This window comes from Setaria viridis, chromosome 7 (genome assembly GCF_005286985.2).
Source record: "Setaria viridis chromosome 7, Setaria_viridis_v4.0, whole genome shotgun sequence".
In the NCBI taxonomy this organism is placed as follows: Eukaryota; Viridiplantae; Streptophyta; class Magnoliopsida; order Poales; family Poaceae; genus Setaria; species Setaria viridis.
This window is the reverse complement of record NC_048269.2, coordinates 20767050-20794397: the sequence shown is the minus strand read 5'-3', so window position 1 is coordinate 20794397 and position 27348 is coordinate 20767050. Positions and strand designations below refer to the sequence as shown.

The 27348-nt window shown below is 41.2% G+C and overlaps 2 protein-coding genes and 1 pseudogene across 2 annotated transcripts; 1 reads left to right on the top strand and 2 right to left on the bottom strand.

Moving 5' to 3' along the window:
• The first annotated feature begins 970 nt into the window (after window positions 1–970).
• Window positions 971–5929, top strand: LOC117864739 (uncharacterized; annotated as a pseudogene).
• Window positions 5930–7041: 1112 nt separating this feature from the next.
• LOC117865367 (sugar transport protein MST1) lies at window positions 7042–10838 on the bottom strand. The gene is made up of 4 exons (XM_034749552.2): window positions 10602–10838; window positions 10029–10348; window positions 7826–8458; window positions 7042–7720 (listed from the first exon to the last, which is right to left on the bottom strand). Exons 1-4 carry the CDS (start codon window positions 10735–10737, stop codon window positions 7271–7273), a joined length of 1539 nt encoding a protein of 512 aa, XP_034605443.1. The 5' UTR covers window positions 10738–10838; the 3' UTR covers window positions 7042–7270.
• Window positions 10839–11421: 583 nt separating this feature from the next.
• Window positions 11422–21172, bottom strand: LOC117865366 (synaptonemal complex protein ZEP1). Its single transcript, XM_034749551.2, has 20 exons — window positions 20987–21172; window positions 20680–20869; window positions 20535–20584; window positions 19246–19453; window positions 19051–19176; window positions 18749–18847; window positions 17788–18464; window positions 17441–17689; window positions 17223–17351; window positions 17048–17116; window positions 16840–16950; window positions 15873–15980; window positions 15688–15798; window positions 15527–15613; window positions 13567–13656; window positions 13387–13479; window positions 13172–13255; window positions 13025–13087; window positions 12302–12403; window positions 11422–11678 (listed from the first exon to the last, which is right to left on the bottom strand). The coding sequence occupies exons 2-19, from the start codon at window positions 20828–20830 to the stop codon at window positions 12305–12307; spliced, it is 2604 nt and encodes an 867-aa protein (XP_034605442.1). The 5' UTR covers window positions 20831–20869; window positions 20987–21172; the 3' UTR covers window positions 11422–11678; window positions 12302–12304.
• Window positions 21173–27348: the final 6176 nt, after the last annotated feature.

Sequence of the window (27348 nt, the reverse complement as noted above, 5' to 3'; positions counted from 1 at the left end):
ATCCATGTATATCCCACTAGCGTTTGTCAAAGAACATGCTATTTTACTTTTTTATTTGGATATATAGTTAGTAATTTAAAGAGAAATCAAAGGTATTTAACTGTCAGGTTTATTTCCAAATTCAAACTTCCATGGAAGTACTGCAGTCTCATTTTGCACTTCACCTGGACATCTTATTTTGATAAATCACTTTGTCCTCTTTGTATACATCGTATGCTTTGTTTTTCCTTGCAAGCCTAGAATTATGGAAACCATGTAGGTTTAAACCATTTTATTCTACGCTGGAATGCTTTGTATGTTCATATTTGCATTTCATTATAATTGTATTTTATTATTTGTTGCTTGCAAAATCTGATGATAATGTTTATTAGTCATATAATGCCTGTCTTCCATAGGAGTAGAAAAGCTAATGGATTACTGGGTCAAATTCCTATCTTGTTTATTTCCAAGTGAGACATTACTTGGTTCTCATTCTCATAGTTACACAGTCCTTTGAAATACATAATTATTTTAGGAATACTCTGTTTTGTTGATGAAGAGGGGAGATCCATATGGAAGAAAAGAACATGAGCTCCAGTTGGTAAATCCTGAGAATATACAAAAGGTAAGATGCCATTCTTTTTAATGGTATACACTGTACGCATCATATCAATTCCATAAAGTTGAACTCAATTGTTTTATTTTTGAAGGCGTAAACTTATTTGGAAAGCTAACACCATTCTCAAATATACTGAGAAAGCTTAATGAGTTTCCGGATATTCTGATACACAGAAAGATGATTTCTCTATTATTTTTATTTCTTTATTTGAGGTTCTAAGCATAGATCGGGCTAACAAATTTGTCAATGTCATCCTATTGTTTTTGAGAATTCTTCATTTTTCTTTACATTTTACTAGTCTGTTTGACTCATGTTTCTCTGATTTTCCTCCAGGTAACAAATATTATGAGATCAATCCACAATACACCTTACATGGGTAATTCAAAAAAGAACAAAGAGCCCAGTGATCAAAATTACCCAGAAAATACAGCTACAGTTATTTTAGACCGGGATGATTTGCAAGCATCCCAACATAACTACAAAATAGCTATTAGAAAGAGCATGGTACCGAGCGAAGAGCAAGCCAATTAACTTGTCAGCCCACTTTGGGCCAGGAGCTGAAGTATATACTACGCCTGCCAATGGTACCTTTCATTTGACTTTCGAGTATGACAAACGAAGGCTAACACTCTTTATCTATAGACGCGATCTGTATGTGAAGGGTTGGAATGGTGATAGATATGGTTTATTTGAGATAGAGAAGAATTTCATCCTAGACCCAACTTGCAAGTTTCTTGACACAAGGGCAAATTATCATGACCTCTGTCAACATGACGATTTAGGCAAAGTAAGAATTGGCCCAGATGCTCTGATTGAGAGTTTTGAAGTCTTGCACAAATGTAATGGGGTAGTTAATGCAGACCTAGTACAGTCTGTTGCTATGTTTGTTGTTGGTAGCTCAGAGCCTATACGGCTTCAAGATATTTTTGAAGAGTACCTGTATTCATTTGATACCCGCAAAATTTATTTGGTCATGTTGGATGGAAGAATGCCTTTATCATCTTCACTAAGGAGATGGACACTTATCAAACTTGTACTTAAAATGTCTCAATCTTATTCTCAATGGAAATCCAATTCAAGAGGTTGTGCCATATAATTCTTTTACTAAGTTAATATCTTTTCTTGCAACTTTACTTTAATGTTGCTAATATTTTAAACCCCTTGACATATCAAACTCCATGCTTGCTGGAAAAATAGAGTGTTCAACATCTCTGAAAGTTGAAGGTTGAAGGCAATGTTGTGACCATCTGATCGCAACTTGTTGAGAAATCGGCTTCTCCAACTTTAATACCGACTTACTAGAAATAGTACAAAAGTACCATGATGCCACTTCTTCTGTGGACCATATACTCATACTATTTCGAGGAGATCTTCACACCGACACCAATACGGTAGACCAACTTTCTAAGGAACTTAAACTTTTATTCACTACTCAAATGCAAGGTTAATCATTTTATTTTGCATTATTTAACCACTCTTGCCCCTGGGTCTGATTATTTGGAATTTACAACAGTCTTGTTTCATTGGCACATAGCAATAGGTTTCTACATGTTTTGCCATTGTATTCCTTAACTCATATTGTATTGTTGGCACATGAAGGTCTGCACATGTAATTATCTGATCTGTTGTGTCATTGAAACACATGGGTAATTTTGTAGTCATTTAAGATATTGTGGCTGCTGGGATCAACAAAACGATCTCTAGATGTTTGAGTGATATCTATTTCTAGATACTTGATAATTTGTTTTACCTGTCAAATGTTCTCATATCAATTGCTTTTATCTACATTTTGTTTGATATTTATATCCTCTCTTGGGCCCAGCAGTTCCTCTGTAGATGATGTGTCTTCTATATCATTGCAATCATCATCTGGGTTTCAACACAGTTGGTCTGCGATACCTTGTTAGTTGTCAATGTCTGACATTGTGACAATGGGTAAGCCTCAGGGAAAGGCTTCAAACAAAAGTTTATGCTCATTTTATAACTAATTAACTATGGTCTGTTCATGGCACTTCCTTGCAGTTGAAACAACAGCAAATCTTCAAAGTTCTGAAGAGTTGGTTGCGAAAAAGAGTGCTGAGATAAAACGGCAGTGATAAGTCCTGATCATTTGCAAGATTATAGTGTCAGTATGAGCTTTGGCAGTTCTGGATGTGGTGCATTTCCTGGGCTGCAACAACAAAAAATGACCGATAGCAATGTCAAATTGCCTGTTCAAGAGGAACCTGCACCTGTACACTTAATAAATGCAAGGTTAATCACTTTACTGTTGTTTCTTTATTTTGTAGCTACCACTTTGTGAAGGGACTACTGATATTGTAAAATTTCCTGCCGCAGGAATCAAGATTACAGTGAAAGATGTGCAATGATTAGTTTGCCAGCAAATGTTGCACCTTATGTTTCACCGATTGTTGAGCAAGGGCAGAAAGTACCTTATCAATATGGCGTGCTATCAATTTCAAGACTTGCATATTCAAACACGAAGACATTGCAATTGGAGGATCCGCAAGGAAACAATCAAGCACGTACTCTATCCCATTTGTCAAGATTCACGGTATGCTGGCTCTTCTTTCTGGTAAATGATTTTTGTTGCATTTTTATTTTTATCTAGACTATGTTGTACCTGCAAGGTGTGATGTCTGGTTCGATCTTAAAAGGTTAATGGTCAATAGCATGTATAACAACATAAAGGAAATGCCTCTTGAGTTGCCATGATAGCAAATCTAGTTGCATCTTCCTTCTAGCTTTTTTTTATGACGAACATAAGCATATGACAGGGTGCCAATGGTATCAGTAAGGCAAACTGCACTGCTCATTGCTTGCAGCAACCAATTTGCATAACATTTGATAACCAATTTGAATAATATTTTTTAAAAAGTGATTAGTCAATCTCGAGCAATCTCCACATGTTAATTTCACTTATTTTTGTGTTGATCTGAATAAGTGTTCAAAATGCATCTATATTCTAAAATAATTCAAAAAGGAGCAGTTCAATATGTAAATTTGTTATATAAGTTTCCCCTTTTCCTACTTGCTTGTGTAATGGAAAGGATGAGAGACAACTCTACTGTTCCTGAATCTTTACAACTTTTGCAGCAGCAGGAGGAGAAGGAGGAATTGTGTCACGTTCCATCTGTAACTTATAGAGTTCAAAACAAGAGGAAGCAGGTACACTTCCTTGCATTTCATACTTGATTGCAGCATTGATAATCCAAAATGACACTATATGTTTTGAGGAGTGAACTTTACTTAGTTTGCTCACGTTTTAAACGTATTTTTTCTATCGAAATGGTAGATGAAATCTGTGGATCATGAAGATGCTAGGCCAACTAAGAGAAAAGGTATGTGATTCATTGTCCTTCATCTCACTTAAAATCTTGCTACTGAGGAAGCATCTAAGTTCACATAAAATTCAATGAAATATGACACTTTTCTTGCATCATACTGATTTATAAATAGCAAGTTATCCTGTTTTTCCTTCGCACTGGAAAATATGCAATTTGAAAATGTGCATTACCATCTTGGGAATGGCTGGTCCAATTCATTGTCAAGATGTGTGGACGATCGCTATCGATGCAGTAGGTTCTTTGTAACATGTTAGTCAAGCAATTGATCGAATCTTCATGCCAAAAGATAGGAATTAAAACATCCCAAGGCTTTTATGGAGTATCTTGTGGGAAAACTCTTGCAGATGAAGATTTTCTATCATATTATCCTATTCAACGTGATTCCACCATAGACATTCGATAAAGATTACGTGGTGGAGTGTAAGTTGATTAAGAGTTGTGTTTTGTCATAGAAGTATTTTTTTATTTAGAAATAATCAGCAGAACATATGGTTATTCATTTATGATGTTTAATGCAATGGCCATTTACTTCTTAATGGTGATAAATACCATGATGCTCTATTTGTATCTGCATTAGAGTGGAGAGAGATTGCTGATACAATAATTTTACTTTGTAGGGGTAATGAGGTAATATATGTTAGATTCAGGATGTATAATATAAAGAATCAGAAGTGTTATAGAAAAAAACTACATTAACTTATTTCTGCCACACTATATGTATTTTCTTTGTACCGCACTACATGTAGTTCTTTCTACATACTACATAAATTGGAATTCCATTTATGATTGATACTAGAATTTTCTATCTTCTCCTTTGCAGGGTGGAGACATATCGTGCTAAATTTTCTAATCTTGATCCTGTTCTCTTTGATTATGTTATGTTACCTTAGAAATTGATAAACGTGACTATCTTGAACAATCAGTTGCTACCTGTTATAAAGGTTCTGAAGCTTACAAAGTACACCAGGCTCAATATAAAAGAAGTGCTAGCTTTCTTTACTGGAAAGCACCGGGATAATGTTTGCTACAATGGTGCCTTTAGTATGGATGACATATTGTTTGAAAATGGGATAGTGTGGCTCTGTGATGGTATTGTTGAGGTTGGGTTTTATGATAGGGGATGCAGCTTAGATTATCTCAAGCTCCATGGTATTCTCAGCTTGTTGAAGACTGTTGATGGCTATTATGCGCAATATTTTTAACATCTCCTTAACTATCTGAAATGCTGCCCTGCTGGTCTAAAGTCGAGATCCGAGCTGGCAATAAGGTTTCTGATCAATCACCCTTCTCTTGAGTTTTACCAGGACAAGGTAAAGCAAGCCATGTTGTTGGACAACTTGCTCTTTTGTATTTTTAACAATCCTAACACCAGCTATGGTGCTATGAACGCCATCACAGCTGCTATGGGATCCTTCTACAACTGGTGGATTTTTTTGGAACACTGTCCTGAAATGAACAAAATTCTTCTTTTTGATGCATCTTGGTTTAGCAATGGAGTTATTCAGTATAATCCTCTATACAATGATGATGCAGCAGGTTGTGTGCATTACTCCAATAACTATTTTAAGCATGCTAGCAGTCCCCATGCCTTTCTTTTCCCCCTCCTTTCCCCCCTACATTGAGACATAGATTAATTGTTAATATTTCTAAACAACTAAAGCTTGAGGAACTCGAGGTAGCGTAATCGATCAATGTGCTTGATATGCTAGTCAAAGCTCTTGAAAGAATTACCCACTATGCCATCGATCCTAACAATGCTGGTTTTGAACAGTTCCAAGAATTCCTACAGCTGTAAGATGCTTAATGTTGTTCTCCCAGTGTTCTCACTAAATCATTTTGTGAAGCATGTTCTTTGGCACTTGCAGTATTGCCAATGATCTTGCTAACCGTCACTCTGGTGACTAGGTATGCTGATGTCTGCTTCTGTGTTCTCTATTTCCTATACAGTTGTGCTGTTGGGTTATTTAACACTTACACGCTGTGACAAATCTCTGATGGTTTGACACTTTAATGTATTATGGGTCATGCAGGAGTAACAACAATAAAGTAGGTGGTGTGACTAGGTATGCGGTACGCCAATGCCTGCTTCTACATTTTCAATTTCCTATACAATTATGATGTTGGGTTGTTTAACACGCTGTGACAGATTTCTGATGCTTTTGATGTATTTTAACCCATACTTAATTACTTTTATCTACATTTTGTTTGATATTTATATAGCCATCTGATTGCAACTTGTTGAGAAATCAGCTCCCCCAACTTTAACACTAACTTACTAGAAATAGTACCAAAGTACTATGGTGCCACTTCTTCTGTGGACCATATATTCATACTATTTCGAGGAGATCTTCATACCGGCACCAATATGGTTGACCAACTCTCTAAGGAACTCAAACTTTTATTCACTACTTAACTTGATACAACACTAACTCTTTGCTTTTACACTCTTTATGTGGTTATCCTACTACACTCTACTCATGCCATCCAATGACATGTCGCATAACTTTTCTTGGTGGCTACCTATGCCATCCTCCAAATGAGTCTACTTGACTCACTTAGCTTGGAGGGAGGGCAAGTACTCCATGGTTCACGTAGTATTGCCATGTGGCAACCTTCCACATATTTCTTTACAAAATATCTAACTCTAGAATCTTCTCTTATTTTTATCTAATTCTCTACCATGTAAATAGCTTCTAGAGTATCCACACTTCACCATGAAGCATTGGCAACTATGACTCATGCATGCTCTCCAATCTTCTAGAAGTTTTTTACCTTGCCATAATCTTATATTTATGCATGGCAAAGTTAGTCTCTTATGATTTCCACAATCTTCTGGAGTGTTCCAAGTATGCATTGCATATTCCAACACAACTCTATAAATCTTATAAAATATTCCAAGTATGCATTGCATATTCCAACACAACTCTATGGCTGGCGGACATCGACTGAAATAGTGTCCAATCTCAGGAAATTGAAAGGATAGCAACACCCTATTTTATGGTACGTAGCTTGGCCATTTTAACATACTGCACCCGTCATTATAATTTTTGCATATCTTGCTACCTTACCAAGGTAGTAAAAAAACACTTTGAAATCTTTTGGATGAAAGAGATTACGTCCTCATCACATTAATTCTGATGATGCAGGTAGGTACTGTGGTGCTATGCCTCATTGGAAAATGAACTTGCATAACCATAAATCACACGGCGAATATACAAACACACATTGGTATGTCGAATGGCCATGGCACTAAGAAGAAGCATTACCACTACACACTCTACATCACACCGTAGTGTCTGTTTCTTCTCCCCCCGTCCCCCGGGACCTATTGCCTTATGTTAGTGCCACGCCGCTCTTTTCCGTCGTGAACAAACCTCTTCCAGTACCAGTGTTTCACCCAAATGGTGCCCATGGACTCGAGCGGGATGCCCATGGTCTCCGGCAGGAAGAGCGCGATGAAGACGGTCATGACGGCGACCCACGCGGCGTAGTAGGCGAAGGTGGCGTACTTGAAGCGGCAGAGCATGGCGAGGAACGACTGCGTCTGCACGAAGGTGAGGCACAGGCCGATGGAGACGTTCATGGCCTGCCCCGCCGACCGGATGTCGACTGGGAATATCTCGCTCGGGATCACCCATCCCAGGGGTCCCCATGACCACCCGAACCCGGCGGTGTGCAGGCAGGTGAACACCAGCACCGCCACCGCGTAGGGGTGCGGCATCGCCGCCTCGCCGCTCCTGCCGATTTTTGCGCCCATGATCCAAGCCATCCCAACCTTCATGAATCAAGAAAGGAACTCAGATCAAAAGAAGATGATGGAGAATAAAACATTGGTCCAGTAATGAGTGTAAAGTATTCATGCTGTACAGGAAATACGTACCTGGGCAATGACCATTTGGATGCCGCCGACCATGAAGAGCACCTTGCGGCCGTACCTGTCGATGACGAGGGTGGAGAGGAGGAGGGAGACCAGGTTCACGGCGCCGTTTATGACGGCGCCCATCAGCGCGGCGTTGCTGCCGAACCCGACGGTGCGGAACACCAGCGGCGCGAAGAAGGCGAGCACGATGACGCCGGTGAGCTGGAAGAACATGGGCACGGCCACGGCGAGCACCAGGTGCGGGCGGTACTCGCGCCTCGTGGCCATCCGGCGGAACGCGCCGTCCTCGCTCTGCCGCGCAGCCTCCACGGCCTTGGCGATGTCCCGGAGCTCGGCGTCCACGTCCGCGTCGGGACCGCGCACCCGGAGCAGCGCCGCGCGGGCCCTGTCGGGCCGCCCCCGCATGACGAGGCTGCTGGGGGTGTCGGTGAGGAAGAGCGCGCCGACGAAGATGACGATGGCCGGGGCGCCCGCGAGGCCCAGCGAGACGCGCCAGCCCCAGGAGGCGCGCGCGGTGGCGTAGTTGACGAGGTTGGCGATGAGCACCCCGAGCGCGAGGAAGAACTGGTAGCCGGCAGTGAGGGCGCCGCGCCACTTCGACGGGGCCATCTCGGCGAGGAACAGCGGAGCGGCCTGCATCGTGCCAGGCATGGTGGCGAACATTAGCAACTGCCAAATAATCGATTAACCAATGGGTCCATGGCCATGAGGCCCTTGAGCTGAGCTCTGGAAAACCTTTGCAGGATTTTGCGAAACGCGATTACGCGAATGTTTCACGACAATTTGCCAGGAGAATGTATTGGGCTTTATAGTCATTATTGGAGTTCAAGTGGAGCCCCAATCCATACGTATGGTCGGATAATTTTAGGCCCATTTTCATGCTCAGCCCGAAGCACACAATCGCTCCGTACTGTTGGGCCAAGCCTCTTTACAGGTTACGGCCCGGAGAATTGGTGGAACTTTACCGGGCCTGCGCCTACCCCATCGAGCCGGGAAAAAAAAAATGGCGGCGAACACCACCAGCATGCCCCGCGATGGGAAAAATGGCTAGGATCGCGTCGCGTGCGTGCGCCACGGTGGGTACTCGACACGTATGGACTCACTACTTACAAGCTATAGTCTACAGAAAATGGCTTCTTAACGAATTAGAAAGAATCTTGCAACTGCCACGCCTCAGCGGCTCAGCCACAGCTACTCGGCACCAAAACCATACTGTCCCTATCTGAAGCCTTTGGCACGCCCCTAACGACAAGTACAGTTAGCCAATCAGCTAGTGGCCTCCATCACCAGCCGTAGCGATCACTATTAATTATCCAGTCTACAAGGGGCTGTTGGCTACGGTGTCACATCGAATGTTTGGATGCTAATTAAGAGTATTAAATATAGGCTAATTATAAAACTAATTGCACGGATGGAGTGTAATTCACGAGACGAATCTATTAAGCCTAATTAGTCCATGATTTGACAATGTGGTGCTACAGTAGCCATTTGCTAATGATGGATTAATTAGGCTTAATAGATTCGTCTCGCGAATTAGCACAGGATTCTGCAATTAGTTTTATAATTAACTCATGTTTAGTTCTCCTAATTAGCATCCGAACATCCGATGTGACACTGTTAATGTTTAGCACCTCGTATCCAAACACCCCCTTAGTACCGCATGCCTCGAGCTGCTTGCATTGACTTAGCAAAGTCAAAAAAGATTAGAGATCAGGGAAGACAGAGACGGGCTTTCTTGCTTCTTTTGTTTCTTCCCGTGGCTGTGGATCATCCGAGCCCACATGCATGCATCACCCGTTTGAAACACTCTACTAGGCAGTCGCGGTTATTCAATTGGCACTTGCCGTTCACAAGCACTTATTTAAGTAGTTATTCAATTGGCACTTGCCGTTCACACGCAATTATTTAAGTAAGAATGCTACAACATATAGCTGCGGCTTCGGAAAATATCTTCGCGATTTTATGAGATGTTCTTGATGCAAAAAAAGAAACTGTGACTCAGCTGTCGGAGAACCAATAGCAGAGAAGTCTACAGTAAGGTCCAAATGACTCCAGTGAAAAAGGGGTGCGCTCGTGTCATCAGCCGAAGACTTTGGAAAGTTCGCTGGCACACACATGTGCGTGACGCATGGTACAGGAGAAAAACGCGCGCGCTGAGCTCTCCGGATGAGATGCATGGGGAGGGGCCGATCGACTGACTGACCTGGTTGGTGAACCCGACGCCGAAGCCGAGCAGCATGCGACCGACGATGAGCATAGCGATGTTGACGGCGGCGCCGGTCATGGCGCCGCCGGCGAAGAAGAGCGCGCCGCCCATGAGCATGACGGCCTGCCGGCCCATCGCCTTGGTGACGCGGCTGGCCACCAGCGACGCGAACAGCCCGGCCACGTACAGCGACGACGTGAAGGCCGTCAGCGTCTGGCTGTCGTAGATGCAGTACTCGTTCCCCTTGGCCTCTGCCATCCGCCTCAGGACGTGCGGGAAGAAGCGCCGCAGGAACGGCTCCATCTCCGAGACGCCGCCTTTCATCGAATTCGAATCAACAGGGTCAAGCACAGTCACTATGTTTGTTCAGAGTTCAGAGCAAGCAAAAACATAATTTTTGTTTCGAACACATGATTTTCTGACAAGGAGGCAAAGAAATGAGCTCGATAACTGTTCCATAAGGCTGGCTTGTGCAAGCAAACAAAGTTGGAGAACGCATCGGCATCATGCACGAGATGGATCGTGAGCGCAAGAGGCCAAGGGGAAAAAGGAGTGGCAGTTTGCACACACCAGAGATGCCGATGTCGTAGCCGAAGATCAGGCCACCCGAGGCAGCCACAAGGCAGGTCATGAACACCGAGAGCGTCAGGCTCCCGCCGTAGTCCGTGGCGGGGCCATCAGTCGGAACAATGGCACCTCCGGCCATCTCTCCGTCCCTCACCTTCTCCGCTCCTCACGAGAGAACTCTAGCCAACTTCCCTCGCTTTCAGAGATGCGGAAGACATATATGGACTCCACCTTGGCATTATACATTTATACTATAGTTGCACACGTCTTATACAATGCCCACTAGTAATATCCAAATGACCAGAGGACGTTTCCTGGTGCGAGCGATTTGTTGACACTGACTGAACCTAAGTCTCCACTTCATACGCAACAAATCAGCACTGAAGATAATATTGTTGAAGCAAAGTTGGGCTAAAATCGACTACCCACTCCAATAGTCCAATCCTTGGCCAAGCCAGCCAATCCGTGCTGGATGGTTGTAAAGCTAACAAAGATCATGTGCAAAACACAGATCATCATCACTGTCAAACATTGCTGATCGAGTGATCGATTCGAACTGTTTTTATCGTATCATAGATGCAAATAGCTAACCAAAAAGAACCTTCCCTCACATGCTGTCCAAGTGATTAGTTAATACCTCAACATTGTAGTTGTTAGCATTGCTCAACGATTATACTCAATCATCGCTACCACACAGTCCGTACCCAAGGACTCAAGCGGGGCGCCCTTGGTATCCCGGCGGAAGAGCAAACATCCCACAGCATCGCACGCGGGCACGTCCAGAAAGTTTATAGCAGGGAACGTATATGTGGATGCTGGGGAGTGGGGAGAACTCCGTAGTATTTATTTCAGGATATTCGGTTAGTCCAAAGCTTATGACATGTACGGTTCATTTACAAATCCACACCTACATACCACCCAATCGTGATGTTCTAGCTAAAATCAGTCTTACGAACACTAGGATAGTCAGATGTCAAGACCAGGGGAAAACCGCAGGATCGTTCATTCAACACGGTGGAGGCGATTTTGTGTTCCAGATTTCATCATCGTGCTTGCAAAGGTCATATCTCCAGGTGTGAGCTGCAAGACGAGATTCAATTCAAATTCACCACCAGAAAGATGCTTCTCCCCTGAAGAACACATAACCAGTAGCACTACACGATATGCATATGCAATGTTTTCATTCCAGACTAAAAGATGGCATAGTGATGGTAAGAAACATATCTATACTTCCAGGCAAACTAGATACTGAGCATCAGCTTGAGGGTTTCAAGAAACTGTTATGAACAAAATCTCTGTAAGATTGGTAGTATTTGCTGATCAAACTGGAGATAGTTACAAGCCTGGAATAGATGCTAACCCAAAACCATCAACTTGGCGGAAACAGTTAAATTAAATTACTGACTAAAAATGCATTCTGAATTCAAGAAGATGCCAAGTTATATCATGGTTTTCAATACATCGTTACGATCAACTATTCAACTCAACAGGTCCAGTTGAATTTAGCCTTGCCTTAAACAGCTCATATGATTCTAAAATGCAAGTTCCAGGTTGAGATTGACGTTCTTCAGAAGCTAATAATGAAACAGTATTGGACGTATTTAATGTTGCATCATAGACTACTGCAGTATTGCCCATTAAGTAATTTCAGCCAAGGGTTTCATTTAAAAAAACCTTCTGCCAAGGGGGGCATAAGATATCACCTTCTAGTCAAAAGCATAAGGGTCGTCAGCATATGGATTCAAGGAGCCTTCAGAGAATAATTCACCGATGTTTGCAGGATGGGCATGGGACCCAGTGGGAACCTGCAAGATGGAGCACATTGTAAGTGTCATTATTGCAAAAAATACACAAGGTATAGGAAATTGCTGTCTCTTGAATAGTTGCCCTTTAAAAAGTATATAATTCAACTCTATTACATGAGACAACATAGAACAGAGCCTGGTTTAATACTCTGGTATGTATCCAACGTGTTTACTCCATGAGGAGTCATAGGGAAAGTAGGAAGACCAATACAATATAGCACTATAGCAGTCATGCAACAGGGGAACAAAAACAACAAAGTTAACAGTATGGAATGAAGCTCATCAAAATATAGTCACCTTGGGACGTACCAGTTTTCCCCATCTTGAGGTTGTTAGGTGTGGTGTATATGATGTCAATACCAATATTCTTATGTGACAAACTTTAATAGAAATAGCACTCCTAGTACACTCCAAACAAGATGTAGATGACAGTTAAGAACATGCTAAAATACAAAAGGAATTTCTGAATTGACTAGAACTCCACAATTGTAGATAAAAAGCATTCACCCAGTAAAACATGATACTGTAAGGTTCTTAAAGAATTCCTTTTTGTGGATTTTCTCATATGAATATGAAAAGAAATGGAAGAAAACAGTCACTTATACTGCACAGTCATCATACCTTTCGTATTTTTGTAACATCCTTGTCAGCAGTATTATGCAATGACTTCTGAGTGTTCGGTTCCTGGAATATATGGGAGAAAATAAGGGTGGAACAGAGAGCCAGTAAAATTCGAGAAAGTATAAAGAATAAAGTAAAAGCTCATACACCAAACATGACTGTGCTCCTAGTTTTTCTGCGCTTTGTGATTCTTCCATTTGCTGTCTCAACTTCATATTCATGGTGTGTTACCTATTTTAACAAAAGAAATGAGACCCATGCCATTGGATAACATGAAATTAGCACACTATCTCATCCAAAAAAATGGAACTTGATCTATGCTGCTCAAGATACGAAAAATAAAGAAACTGTGGAAGAATTACCTTTCTGTGTTTAGGAATGTCCTGAGACCCCTTCTCTACCTTTCTCAACATGTTTGAAATTGGTGATTGTAAAATCCCAGGCAAGTTTACATCCTGAAACGTAATTAAAAAAACTCTAGTTCAGCCTTCTGGAATTAGTGTAATGTGCGCAGTGTATCATTTAGAACAATGACATCTTACCTTCTGTTTGGTCTCAGGACTTGCCAACTGGAGCCCATGTTCTTTTCTTCCATATGGATCTCTCCTCTTCATCGATGAAACAGAGTATTCCTGAAACAAATACGTATCTAATAAGGACTGAGTAACATGTACGAGACAAAATGATGAACTAAACTAGAAAAGGAGAATCAACTGATGCCTCACAATAAACAGGGGGGAAAGGCAAGATAGGAATTTGGACCATTAGTCAATTAGCCTTGTTGCTTCCAAATGTTGAAATTTGGCATGCATTTATCTATCGATGTTCACAAAGCACTTTGCCAAAAAACTTGAAGGAACATTACCTTCCTATTTGGCATATTTCTTACACATACTATAACTACTGGGTAATTTGCTTAGCTATTAATCCAAATACATGAAGCAGAATGTTCTTTTTCTTTCATTCTTCTACGAAATTAGTGATACTATTACTTTCTTTTATAGGTTGAGAAAAATTATGATCAGGATGACACATAAATAAGCTACAACTACACCAGGACATAGGATGCACATGTATTGCAAGAAGAAATGAAGCATTATACTCAGATATTTGCAAGCAGCAAACAGTAAATGATTAGGATTACAACCAAATGAAAATTAAACATGGCAAATTATCCCAGTGCAGAACAAAAGAGTTTCAAATCTACATGGTTTCCATAGTTCTGTGCATATAAAACAAATCAAATCATAAAATGTATTCAAGTGTAGAACTGACAAAGTGCACAGCAAACTGAGATGCAGTGAATGGAACTGATAGTTAAGGTATATTTAATTTCTGTTTGAGGTAATGACTGCACAGCCAAATTAAATAGCATATTCTTTCATTAGTACCAGATGATAGGTGAGATTCCAAAGTTGATACTGTTTTACAGTTATGGATGACTTATGCTTGCCTTTGCAAACAACACTGCAATGTTTTGTACTCTCAGGACTTATGCTTGCCTTTTCAAACCTTATGAGAGGATTTGGAAGTCTTGGGCACCACCCAAATGCCGATTCTTTATGTGGTTGGTTGCTCACAACAGATGCTGGACCACTGATTGGTTAGCACAGCGAGACCTTCCCCATCCAGACAAGTGCCTGTTGTGTGATCAGGAGGAGGAGAACATCCAACACTTGCTCATTGGGTGTGTATTTGCAAGACAGTTCTGGTACTCCCTCTTGTTGGCTTCTCCTCACTTGCACCAACACCTACGGAGTCGTCCTTCGACACATGGTGGGAAAGGGTTGAAGCAGCTGTTTCTGGCGACGCACGTAAAGGACTAATTCTCTCATCATCCTTGGCGCTTGGTGCATCTGGAAGCACCACAATGACTGTGTCTTTAATGGGGTTGCCCCAAGTGTTGGTACTGCTATGAGCCGAGCTAGGGATGAAGCCCAGCTGTGGGCTATGGCAGGAGCTAAGGGCCTGTCCTTGCTCTCGGTTAGGGATGTTGGTTAGGCTGATGTTACAGGTCTCAGGTCGTTCTGTTTCTGTAGAAGGCGATGTAATCTCCTTCTAGTGTGTGTGTGTGTGGGTGGGTGGGTCTTTCTGTTTGACTCACTTCTTCTACTATTAATACAATGATACGCAGTTCTCCTGCGTATTCGAGAAAAAAATAAAAAGTATCGAAGGGTGCATTTAATATTTTGGTACAGAATGCTCATGCAATCCAATCAGAACAAGGCCCAATCAATTATGTACTAAATCACAGGCCATATTGGTGTAGTATTAGAATGTGAAACATAGAAAATTGCTTCTCTAAGCAAGTGTAAGGATTACATTAGAATGTGAAACCTAGATGGAACACCTAATTGCACGAGGTGTTCATTCAGTGAGATGATTGACCTTACTAACTGAGACCAAAGGCGACTGCTTTATTCTGGTCATGCAATGAATATGCCATATGTAATGCATCACTTGGTAATGTACAGTATATCAAACTTTGTGAGTAGACAGCACCTTCTTAGAGTTCACTTCTTGATCGACTTGCTGACTTTCTCCCATTACTTTCCATTGTAACTGTAATAATGCTCTTTGCTTCTCCTCCTGCACCAAAGAACGTTTCAAGTATACATTCAATTGATTACCTTCAGGACCAATTAAAAAAAATGAATCACCACCTTTGACTTCTGGAGCTCCAGTTCCTCCTGCATCCTCTGGCATTCTTCCTCATGCTGCATCCTAAATGATTTTATTTGAAGTTCATGCTCTTTCCTGAGCAATGACAGCCTCTACATATTTATACAGATTTCATTAGTATGGAAAACCTCCATGATCAAAGCATATTGAGGAATTTGTAACTGACCTCCCTCAGTTCATTCTCTGCCTGAGACTGAATGCGCTGCAGTTCTTCTTTGTGATAGGCCCGGAGAGTTGACTCTTTATGTTCATTATCCTGCTGAATTCTTGCCACCTGAATATCAGCAAATAACCAATTTCATGGTCATTCCAGGGGAAAAAATGTAAGGTCTTATCAAACTAGCTACTGTGTAGCATTTAAAGATACTATTTTCTACACCATGTAAACAATAATCAACAAGATTTTTTCAACTACTATTTTACTAGTGATGCAATGTAGGTCCATACACTCCTATTCTTCACAGTGAGAGTAGCTCGAGCGGAAAGCAAAAAACTACTCATGATCACCAATACATTGTTTATAGAATTCAAAAAGGAAAAAATAAAACAGGGTACGGGTTATAGCAATGACATTATGAAAGTCTAAAGTGTATAAGAACATTGTTTTAAAATGGCCTTATGCTTTCACTCTGCCAAATATCGTATTTAAGCTGCTGCAAATTAAATGGAAACAAAAGTGCATCTTAGGGGCGAGTGTGTGTGTGTGTGTGTGTGTGTGTGTGTGTTGTATGGTTATTTTAGCCTTTCTCCTTTCTTAATGCGATGATATGCAGTTCTCCTGCATATTCGAGAAAAAAAAAATGCATCTTTTGTGCTCCCCTAAAGCACCGTGAAAGAAACTTTAAACTCGTTGCTACCATAGGGTATTTCGGTTTGGCTTTCCTTTTTATTTACATGCCAAGACCAAGACGTCTGGTAACAATTTCAAGTACTAAACCATTTCAGCAGAGAGCTCATAAAAGAAAGTTTAACATGCAATTATGTATCCAAGTTATCAGCAGCTAACAGTTTGGTGTACTTTGTTAAACTAATCCAGAACCAACATTTTGCATCATTCCATGGAATAGCACATGCATTAAGAAAGAGCAAACTTAATTGTTTGAAATAAAGAAAATGGAACTCGTTGAACTTACCATTGTGCCATGTTCCTCCTTAAGACGCATCAAATACCTCTCGGAATCTTGCTTGTTCTCTGATATCTTTTCATTACATTTGTTTTCCATTTCCTTTACAAGCTTCTCTGCCTGAATTCTCAAACATTCATAAAAATCATAGCATAAGATTAACTTGAGCATTCTAAACATAAAAAAATAATAATTTCTGAAATAGGAGTTAGCGTACCTTTTCTTTTTCAGCATTAGTGATTTCTATCTTTTCAAGTTCATACTTCTTACGAATTTCATTGATCGCCTGTAAAATTCATTTGCAAATTGTAATTTTTTTCTCGAACACACAGGATTTGCAAATTGTAATTATATATGTGATTGAGATGCTAAAGTGCTGCACAAAATGATACCTGGTCATTTTTGAGAGATAGCTCTTTCAAATGCTTGGATAGCTCTATCTGTTTGCCTTCAAGCATGAGATCATACTGTTTTTTTGCCTCACTAAGTTGGTATTCTGTTGCAGCAAGTGATGCTTCAACCTAGACAATGGATTGAAAAGGTTGTTATGTACTTATGTTATTTACTAACCACCACCTTAAAAGATTTAAAGGATCCAATAAGCACAAACCTGTAATTTGTGGTCCTCCAAAGTTTTCTCTCTTTCTACAGAACAACAATAGAGTTGCTCCTTCTCATTCAGATCACAGCGGAGCTGGTTGATCTGATTCTCAAGTGTGTCAACCTGCTGGTCACGCTTTGTTATCTCTCCTTGGAGAGATTCGGCATTGTTAGATTTCTCTTCCATAATTGACTGCACTCGGCCTTGAAGCTCCTGATTATCTGATTCTAGCTTCACAATCTTTTCAAGCAACTCTTGCTGCATAATAAATACCATGAGTAAGGAATCTTACATGCCATCAATCATTTTTCAATAAGTAGGAAATAATTCTGTAACTGAACCTATAGTTGACAAACCTTGTGATTTTCAGCAAGGGTAGAATCTTCCAGTAACTTTTGAACTCTCCCTTGAAGTTCAGAAGCTAACTTTTCTAACCGATTGATGTTGGAGGCAGAAATTTCAGCTTCAGACTCTAATCTTCTGATTTTGTTTTCAGCCACTTGGCATTCTTCAACATGTTGAACCATAACAATTTCTTGAGTTTTCTGCAACTCTAAGATTCTGGACTTCAGTTCTTCAATTTCAACCTTGAGAGCATTGTTTTCTGATGACAAATCTACATGTTGCTTTTGGAGATGATCAAATTTGTCCTTGGAAGATCTTTCTATTAGCATTTTCTCCTCTTGGGCCATTTCATAGAACCTTTCATATGAACAAAGCAGCCTAGACACATGACTTGACATAGAGGCATGCTCTTTATCTAGCTCAGTTACTTTAGCCATGAAGCTGCTAAGCAATTCGTTAAAATCCTTGTTGTCCTTGCATAGTTTTTCAATTTCAAGAATACAGCCTTGATTTTTAAGCTCCAAGTTGTTCTTTTCACTTTCACTGCTTGCTAGGTTTTCTTTCAGGCTGATGCAAACATCATCTTTTAGCTTCAGCTCTTGCTCCATGCATTGCAAGCGGGAGTCAAGACATATCAAGCGGGATTTATTTTCATCAACTGAACCCTCCAACTGCTTGATGAGGGAATCTGCATCCATAAGTACAGGTGTATTACTACAGAGGTTCTGTTGCACGGTAGGCTCAACTCAAAGTGGAAATCACTAAATAAAATATCATATGCCATTTGCTCAAATTCCCACCATGTTTTTGGAGATAAAATAAGTGGGACTTGGCAACTACACATCACATTTCTACTTTTCTAATGACTTGCCCATTCCCAGATACTTAGTTCCTGTGTACTACTAATGCAATTTAAGCTATGACAAATACCATGGCTGATTCACCAATTGGTGCAGAAAATCTAACTTGTACCTTTTTCCTTAATCGTAGTATCATTTGAATACAGTTGTTCCTTGTAACTCCGATCCATTTCTTCTTTTTCTTGTTTGATCTGCAACATCTCCTGCTTCCCTGAATTAAAAGGACAAGGGACAGTTATTATCACATCATTTCAGAGATATTAGCACATTATGGATGATTCTATCTACTAACATATCAATGGACACAGAAGTACAGAATATATCAAAGTTTAAGTGCCAAATTACTAAGTTGCTGGTTCTAAAAGGATGTGCATTAACTTGTACTGGAAGTAGATTGTGCAGAGACTGACTAACCTGAAATGATCTTTTGTTCTGCACACTCCAGTTTTGTTGATAAATCATGCAACATGCAGTTGAATTCATCCAGAGCTTTGGAATTCTTCCCAAGCATCTCCTCAAAGAACTTCTTATCTTCCTCAGCTGTAATTGTATTGTTTCACCAGTCACATCAGAAAGAAGGTGCAAAGTAAATGTCACCATAAATATTACCTTGTTCTGTCTGACTAGCTAGCTGCTGCAGAGTTTCAGTCAGTTGATCACACAAGGTCTTTGTTGAGGAGATTTTCGAATCTAATCCCTGCCAGAGCTTCGAATCTTCATTCTGCTTCACCTTAAGCTTTGCATTTTCATTCACAGCTTGTTGAAGTTTTCCTTCTAAAAGGTTTATCTGTTCTGTTGCTCTTCTCAGTTTGGTATGCTGAACGTATATAAAACCATACGCATCAGTAATAAGAAATCCAGAAAAATACCAAAATAATATGCCGGTACAGAGAAGCAATGACACATGCTGATAAATCCAATCCTTGCTTGAGCCAATTTACCCTACATCCATAACGGCACTGGAACAGTTGTACCATGAAAGGTAACTGCAGCAATGATATTTAACGTGCCATTATGAATCTAACAGAACTACCTGCACCAAGCAGGTGGTTTCTTAATATAACACAGCATAGATTCCTAAAAGGAAATGTCTCATGTAGTCGTGCTTAATTAAGTTCAGGACCAGCCCACTAGATGAAAATACATTAACAGATGGGAAGGTGCACTTTTCCAGGTTTTGCAAGTGAGCAATGCTCAGAGGTCTCTCACAAGAAAAGCGAATTCGAAGGATGCATACACACAGAACATATTGAGAGTGACTCTGTTAATACTGAAAAGGCACTGCATCCAATTCCAAAATACCATAGGTCACATTATTTCACACAAATGCATATATGTAACTTCCAGAGAAGGGAACCATTGCAGATTTAGAAAGTAAAATCACAATCTTCAGACTAGCTATATAAAGTGCAGCCTTAGAATGGCAAGAATCTGATGCTTGTGAGCTTCCTATAGTGGTGGAACATTTTCTCTTTCATATTTGCAACTTGGCATGATTACATATCAAGATAGTTTAGCTGGAAGTATACTGCACCATTGCATTTCTTCTGTTTTACCTGGAGCTGAATTCCATAGCCCACAAAACATGACAGAATACCGTAACAGGTACACTACAAGAGTATCTATGTGTCCTACCAGGCTGGCTAGCACCAGGGATGATGCAACTGGCACACCCCCATAACAAACAGCTTTGGATTTTGATGATCAACCAGTAGACAAGTTTCCAGCTAGTAGGACCATCCAGACAGACACCAAATCTAAACCATGCTAGTGACAGGACAGACGGGATAAATTTCAGGAATAACTTAATTCATGCAGTTGAATCATACTAACTTTAACAGTTCAGTGAAATTCCTCCCCGAGGAAAAATAACGTTGCAAAATGTTGAGAAATCTTACCGCCATTTCTAGATCAGTCTTCACTGAAGCCTGCTCCTTGACCAATTTCTCTGCAACCAAACAAAAATTCCAAGGGAAATCAGTAATAACTCATGGATTGAGACACCCTTCTCAAACCAAACCGAAGTCAAAACGAAACCAGAACCTGCTGTGATCTTAAGATTGGCGAAGCTCCCGTACGAACTGCCTCCAGCATCCGAGGAGGGCTTGGGGTTCGCGGCCTTCATGGCCGTCGAGGTGGACCCAACGAGGGATCGGAACCCCTCAAGGCTCCTAAGCCCCGAGAGCTTCTGCATCCTGTCCACGAAACCCTAGATTTCGCCGGAGGCACAGGACTGCGGCGAAAGTACGGGGGGCGGACCCAATGCAGGACATGGGTGTCCAAATAGCTTGCATTAGGGTCCCGGGTGCTCGAATTTGCAGCAGGAAGGGAAGGGAACGGGCGAGCGTACCTGGTAGATCTCGTCGCCGGCGAAGGGCCTGACGAAGACCTGGAGAAGGACGGCGCCGCTCGCCCCCAGTCACCGGCTCCCTCACCGTCACCAGGAAATGAAGGGCACGACCGCACGAGAGAAAGAGGGGGGCACTTGAACGATTTCAAACTTCAGAGAAAAAGGAGGGGTGAGGTGGACCGCCAATCTGCGGGCGCTACACTCCGCCTGGGGGTGTGGGCTGAATGGCTTGTTAGGCTTTTATGCCTTTGGCGCATTTTTATTTTTGGAGAGTGTGTGCCATATTATTCAAAATAAATCTAAATTTGGTTTGTAGAGACCTAGTATATTCTGAATGTCAAAACGATTTTTTTTTGTGTTTAGCATGCCCACGATATAATTATTCGAAAATATTTATTACGCTCATCGTTCTTTTAATTGGCCCTTGAGTAGCATTTGTGAAAATTGTTTGCCTGAAATATCCATGGAACAACTTTAGCGTCCAAATTCTTTTGTTATAAATCCAAAAAAAAATCTTGTTTGTTAAAATTAGCATCGTAAAAGGTGCATCGCATAATTACATTGATGAGTATACAGTTGGATCCAATAATTTTGTTACTTTTTATCTTTCATTCTTTTGTGTATATGTGTGTTAGATCATCGTTATATATTTGCAAGTCATGCCTCTTACAACATCGTATTAAAAAATGATATTGGTCTTCTAAATCATAAAAATAAACAAATAATAGAAGATCAAACTCAAATTCTAAAGAAAAAAAGCTTACGGAGAGGTTTATAACCACATTATTGTTATTACATTATTATTATTTTGGCACTTAAATTTAGGCCTCCATTTATGGTTTCGCACGGTTCCCTGAATTTCCCGGGACAATTCCTAAAGAAAATGACGCAGGAAAAGAAATAAAACTGAGAATGGTGACCATGGTAGCACGTGGCCATACAAATTTGAGCTGACAAAAAAAGGGTGAGAGGTGCATTTGTGCGTGAAGGCAGAAATGCATGCGATGCCAACGTACATTATTCATCAGTCATTCTAGGAGGAGGATTACGTTGAGCGACCTAGGGATGTATATTGCAGGAGCTTGAGTTGAGCCACTGCCGAAACTTTCATGTCATCCGTGTTTGACATTCATAATCAAACAATGGGGGTGTTTGGTTCCTCCCCTAAATTTTAGCCCATGTCACATCGAATGTTTAGATACTGATTAGAAGTATTAAATATAGACTATTTACAAAACCCATTACATAGATGGAGGCTAAACGGCGAGACGAATCTATTAAGCCTAATTAGTCCATGATTTGATAATGTGCTGCTACAGTAACCATTTGCTAATTATGGATTAATTAGGTTTAATAGATTCGTCTCGCTGTTTAGCCTTCATCTGTGCAATTAGTTTTATAATTAACTCATATTTAGTCCTCCTAATTAGTCTCCGAATATTCGATACGACATAGACTAAACTTTAGCTTGAGGAACCAAACGAACTGCAGGCCTTCAAAATGATCCCCGAGTATGAGCAGTCATCACGCCATAAACGCCAATCGTGCTATTTATAAAGATGGGCGTGGTGCAGGTCGGCCCGTTGGATCACCAATCTGGCCCATAAAAACGACCCTAACGGGCCCTCTTTCAATCCATGAATTCAGCTAGGGTCAGCGGATCTGATGGCGGGACGCAACTGGGCTCCAAATCCGATCCCAACCGAGCTCACCGCCACCGCTTCCATGGTTGACGAGCAACCTCGGTCACTCGCCGGTGCTGCCTGTAAGTGAAGCAAGGATCCTTTCCCTCCAATCCCATGTCCAAGGATTCTCAATTCCATTCGTGTAAGGTGACGTGGACACGACTCTTATTGATACACACGTGACAAGAAAATATATAAGGAGAGATATGGATGACAAGGACATACTTGATACGACCATTCGACCATTCGTGTTAAAGATAAGGTGAGCCCGTTCCTATATCTTATTTTTAATTATTTTAAGAATGGATTTTTACCTAAAGATATTATTATAATTACGAATCATGGAGAGGATCATGAAGTACTTAAAGAGAGGAGAGGTACGGAGGCGGAGAGGACCAGCAAGGAACATCCAAGCCAAATTGGAGGTCCAAATTATATCAAGTTCGAGACCACCTCGGAGTTCAAGAACAGTCCGCCTTAGAATTGACGCCCAGATCACATACGGAGTCTGTTTTGGATGTTCTACGTATGCATGAAAAGCTGATAAAATACACTTTTCAATGGCACTGGTCTTATGTCAAAATTTCATAGAAGTTCATGGGAATCGTTAAAACAAGTGGATCTACAGAATCTGCCAGGGTGTTGTGTCACCTTTTGACGGGCCTTAGGCCTTGTAAGTCTGCGCTTGGGACTTAGGCCAAGTTGTTGTGCGCCCCAACCAGGAGGAGAATGCCCCAAGGGTGCCCAAGGTCTTCCTTCCCTTGGCCTCCAGCACTTGGAGTTATAAACTCAGTGGCCGCCACCCTAGACACTCGGGTTTTGCTTAAATTAAAGTTTAGCCGTTTGTCGGTTTGTGAGACCCCCAAACTCGTGTGCTTCATATTATTAGCATTTAGCAATATTCAGATTGCATCTACCTTATTTTTGCTTGTGTTCTTTGATTCACGGGCAGAGATTAGCTTTCGTGGTGAGGGTAATTGGGTTGTGCACGGTTGATAACCAGAGAAGTAGTGCTGCGATTGCGGGGTTCGGATCTTGCTGATCAGAAACCGGATCGTGAATGTTGTTTCTCCACAAAAATCAAGAGTTATACTTACCTGACGGAAGATTGGACACTCTTGTTCCCGTCATAATGTCAAGTCTCAATATTCTTCCAAAAGATCTAAGAATTTAATTGTGAAAATTGATTCCATAACACTAACGCAAAATAGCATTGAAAAACTGCCGTCACATAAAATACCATTGAAAGATTAAACGTTATGTAAAATAGCAATCCGTTAGAATTTGCCATCAATAATGTTAACTTGGACAATCAGCACACGCACCACCCATCAGAACCATGAAAACAGATGCTTCTCCAATCTTTCCTTGGTCCCAGTCTCCCAGACACCCAGTGAGCTTGTCCCAGGCTCCTAGCACGCGAGCGAGGACAGGCATGTAGAGGGCAAGAACCAGCTAGCGTGGCAGCATACGCATGGCGAACGCGGCCGATCAGCAAGTCAACAACACATAACGCATCCCTGAACAGACGCTGGGTTGGGCTGCATGCCATGCGACGGTTGGGCGACGGAGGGGCGGGCTGAGCTTAAGGATGCGGCGCAGCCGGCCTTGCCTCACGTGTGGGTTGAAGGAGACAAGCGCGGACGCCGCCGCGACGGAGAGCACGGTGACGGCCCTGGCAAGGACGACGGCTGTGTAGTCCGCGCAGCAAGCGATGGGAGGCAGCATGAGGCTCCCAGCCTCAAGCGCCTCGGGGACCGCGACATAGACTGCATAGCTTCCTGGCTGTCGCTCGAGATTGGTTCGCAAGCAGCACAGCGGAGGACGCCATGGATGGCATGGCCTGCTAGGCTGCTACTATAACGGGAGAGATGGAGAAAGAAAGGAAGAAGATAAGGGGTAGAAATGACAATTCACATTGCACAATAGACAGAAAAAGTTCCTGTTAGCCATAAAAGTTAACAGAATGGTATTTTCAGGAATGGTTTACCACTTTCTATTTTACGTAACGGCGATCTTTCAATGTATTTTATGAAAGTAGTGATCTTTCAATGCTATGCAACCAATTTTCCCTTTAATCAATGGCTTAATTTTGGAGATAGACTCTGCTAAGCTAGAGATAGTTGCTCTCCAAGCTTTTAGAACTCTTGTGTGAGTTTTTTAGTTTTGTTATAATGATCTTTGCTGAATCAGTGCTGCATAGGTAAAGGTCAAGCATATTGCACCACTGCCATAAAGTGCTCATGTTCCATTTAGTAGTTTTCAAATATGAAATTTTTTGCTTTAGGTATGTCAGTGCTGATAGAAATTATACATGGAAGGGACATGGTCCTAAGTTTCCATGGTTAAGAAGTGAGCCAGAGTCATAGGATAGGATTTTGTCCAGGAAACTGAAGTGAAAAACCAGTCTAACCTTTCTAGTAAAGGAGATTCTTGCTTCTTTGAGCAGGTGAATTGTCTTCTTTAAGTGGGATTTCCATTAGCCCCAAGGCACTCATGGCATCATTGAAGTGTAGGATGTTGTTTTATGTTTGCTCCTGGCTTGTTTGTCCTCAATTTTCATGATTAGATTGAAATCACCTACAATGAGCTAGTTAATGTCATCAGGCATTGAAATATGTTTAAACCAATCAATAAATTGCATTCGGGCTTCATCTGTGCAAAGGAGCATAAATATTAGTTAATAGCCATGTGTTTCCAGAGTGAAGAGAAAAGTGAGTTCCACTGTTTGAGCATATTTATTCCGAAATTGAATCGGTAGTTAGGGACAGATACGAGTCTTGGAGCAAAGTTTAAGCATAAAAACGGATATTAAGCCGATTGTAAACATGAAGATTGAGACCAAGAGGAAACTGTTTCCCGCACACACGTAGAAACTAGTTAAGAAAAAGAAAATAGAATAGGAGAACGAGTATGTGCTTCTGCTGTTTCGTGAGTACACCACCGAAAAATTCTGAATTTGCCTGTCCGCCCTGAGACTTGCCCTGAGACTTGCGTGGAAGAAAGAAATTAGCTACAATTTGACACTAATTTTTAGCAAGTGTGGTAGGTCAAAAAGTGTGGTAAGGAAATTTGGGAGTGTTTGGTTCGCAGCCACACTTTGCTACACCTATTGACCAAGTTGGTACTTGTAAGGTGTTTGGTTGGCAACTAACCATAGGTAAGATTCTTTTAAGCTCCACATGCCATAGAGTTAAAAGGTGTGGCGAGATTTCTTTTGCCATGATAAAATTTAGCAAGTGTGGTAGGTCAAAAGGTGTGGTAAGGAAATTTGGGAGTGTTTGGTTCGCAGCCACACTTTGTTACACCTATTGACCAAGTTGGTACTTGTAAGGTGTTTGGTTGGCAACTAACCATAGGTAAGATTCTTTTAAGCTCCACATGCCATAGAGTTAAAAGATGTGGCGAGATTTCTTTTGCCATGATAAAATTTAGCTTTAAGAACAACTCCAGCAAAGCCCCTACTCAATGTTTCTTGGTTGTTATTTTCTTTATAGAACCCACCACCCTAACCCTATTTAGTGCTCATCTAACCTCCCTGCTTGCTGTTGTGTGTGGAACATCAATCACTTCTGACCTCATGTTGGATATGAAAGTGGAGTGAGGAAGAGGTGCTTTGCTGCTGCTCTGAGTAATTTCTTAGTTTTGAGTGATGAATGCACACACAGGACGCCTTAGCTGTCACAAGGTAAAAAATAGCATTTAGAAGTGAAGTTCCATACTCTAGAAGGCTGGTAAAGGAAAGGGTATATTGGTTTGCTCTAGAAGTAGTCTGGTTGTGAGTTATTATTGGTTCCTCCTCACCCTGTTGGTCCAAGCATCTTTGTATCTTTTCTCTTTATCTTTGTAGGCTTAATACCAACTTTTCTTAACTTACATCCCTTCTTGTTGTGGTTCATTTTGTTGCAATAGCTGCACTGTATTGTGACTCCATGATGGATGTTTGTTTCTCCCTGGAAACCTCATGATTTTGCTCTTTCCTTGACCTTCTAGGCGTACCTGCCTTTTCATCATGCATAGGGTGGGTTTACAGGAGGCCCATTAGTCTTTATCTCATTCACTGGAATCTCTTAAGTGGAATGATGCCATATGCTTGTAGGTGATACTAGGAGTCTTATCCCATTTGAAGGATAGAGGTTGCTCGCCTCCCTCCTCTTCTGCAGTGATACTAAAGGTCACTGATTTGTAGCATCACGGACTGGAAATCATTCCGGTCAACTCTCCTAGCACACCAATCTCATCTAAATAGATGACACGTGTTGTATGTTTTGGGACAAATGAGGCCATACAGTTTGTGTCGATATCCCCTTTAATGCTGGTTAGCCCTATGCTTAATACTTCCACTGGAAGCAGCCGATAAGCTTTTTGAGATAATGCTTTCTATGGGTGTTTCTAAAGAACTCACAAGTCACGAGGTAGCACAATTCCTAGTAAAAAGAGCATAGATTGTTTCTACTTAGTAGATGAAAAGAAAAATTTTCCAATAGGGCCATGTATCCTCAAATAGCATATTTACTTTTCGAATATTATTTTTTTACTTTTTATGACTTTACTTTTCCAACAAACTTACAGTATGACTTTACTTTTTATGAAGCTCGGTTGGAGGCATTGGCATTATCAGATCCCACAAATTGTATCATTCATGATGGAATTTGCATTCTACATAATCCTAGCCGC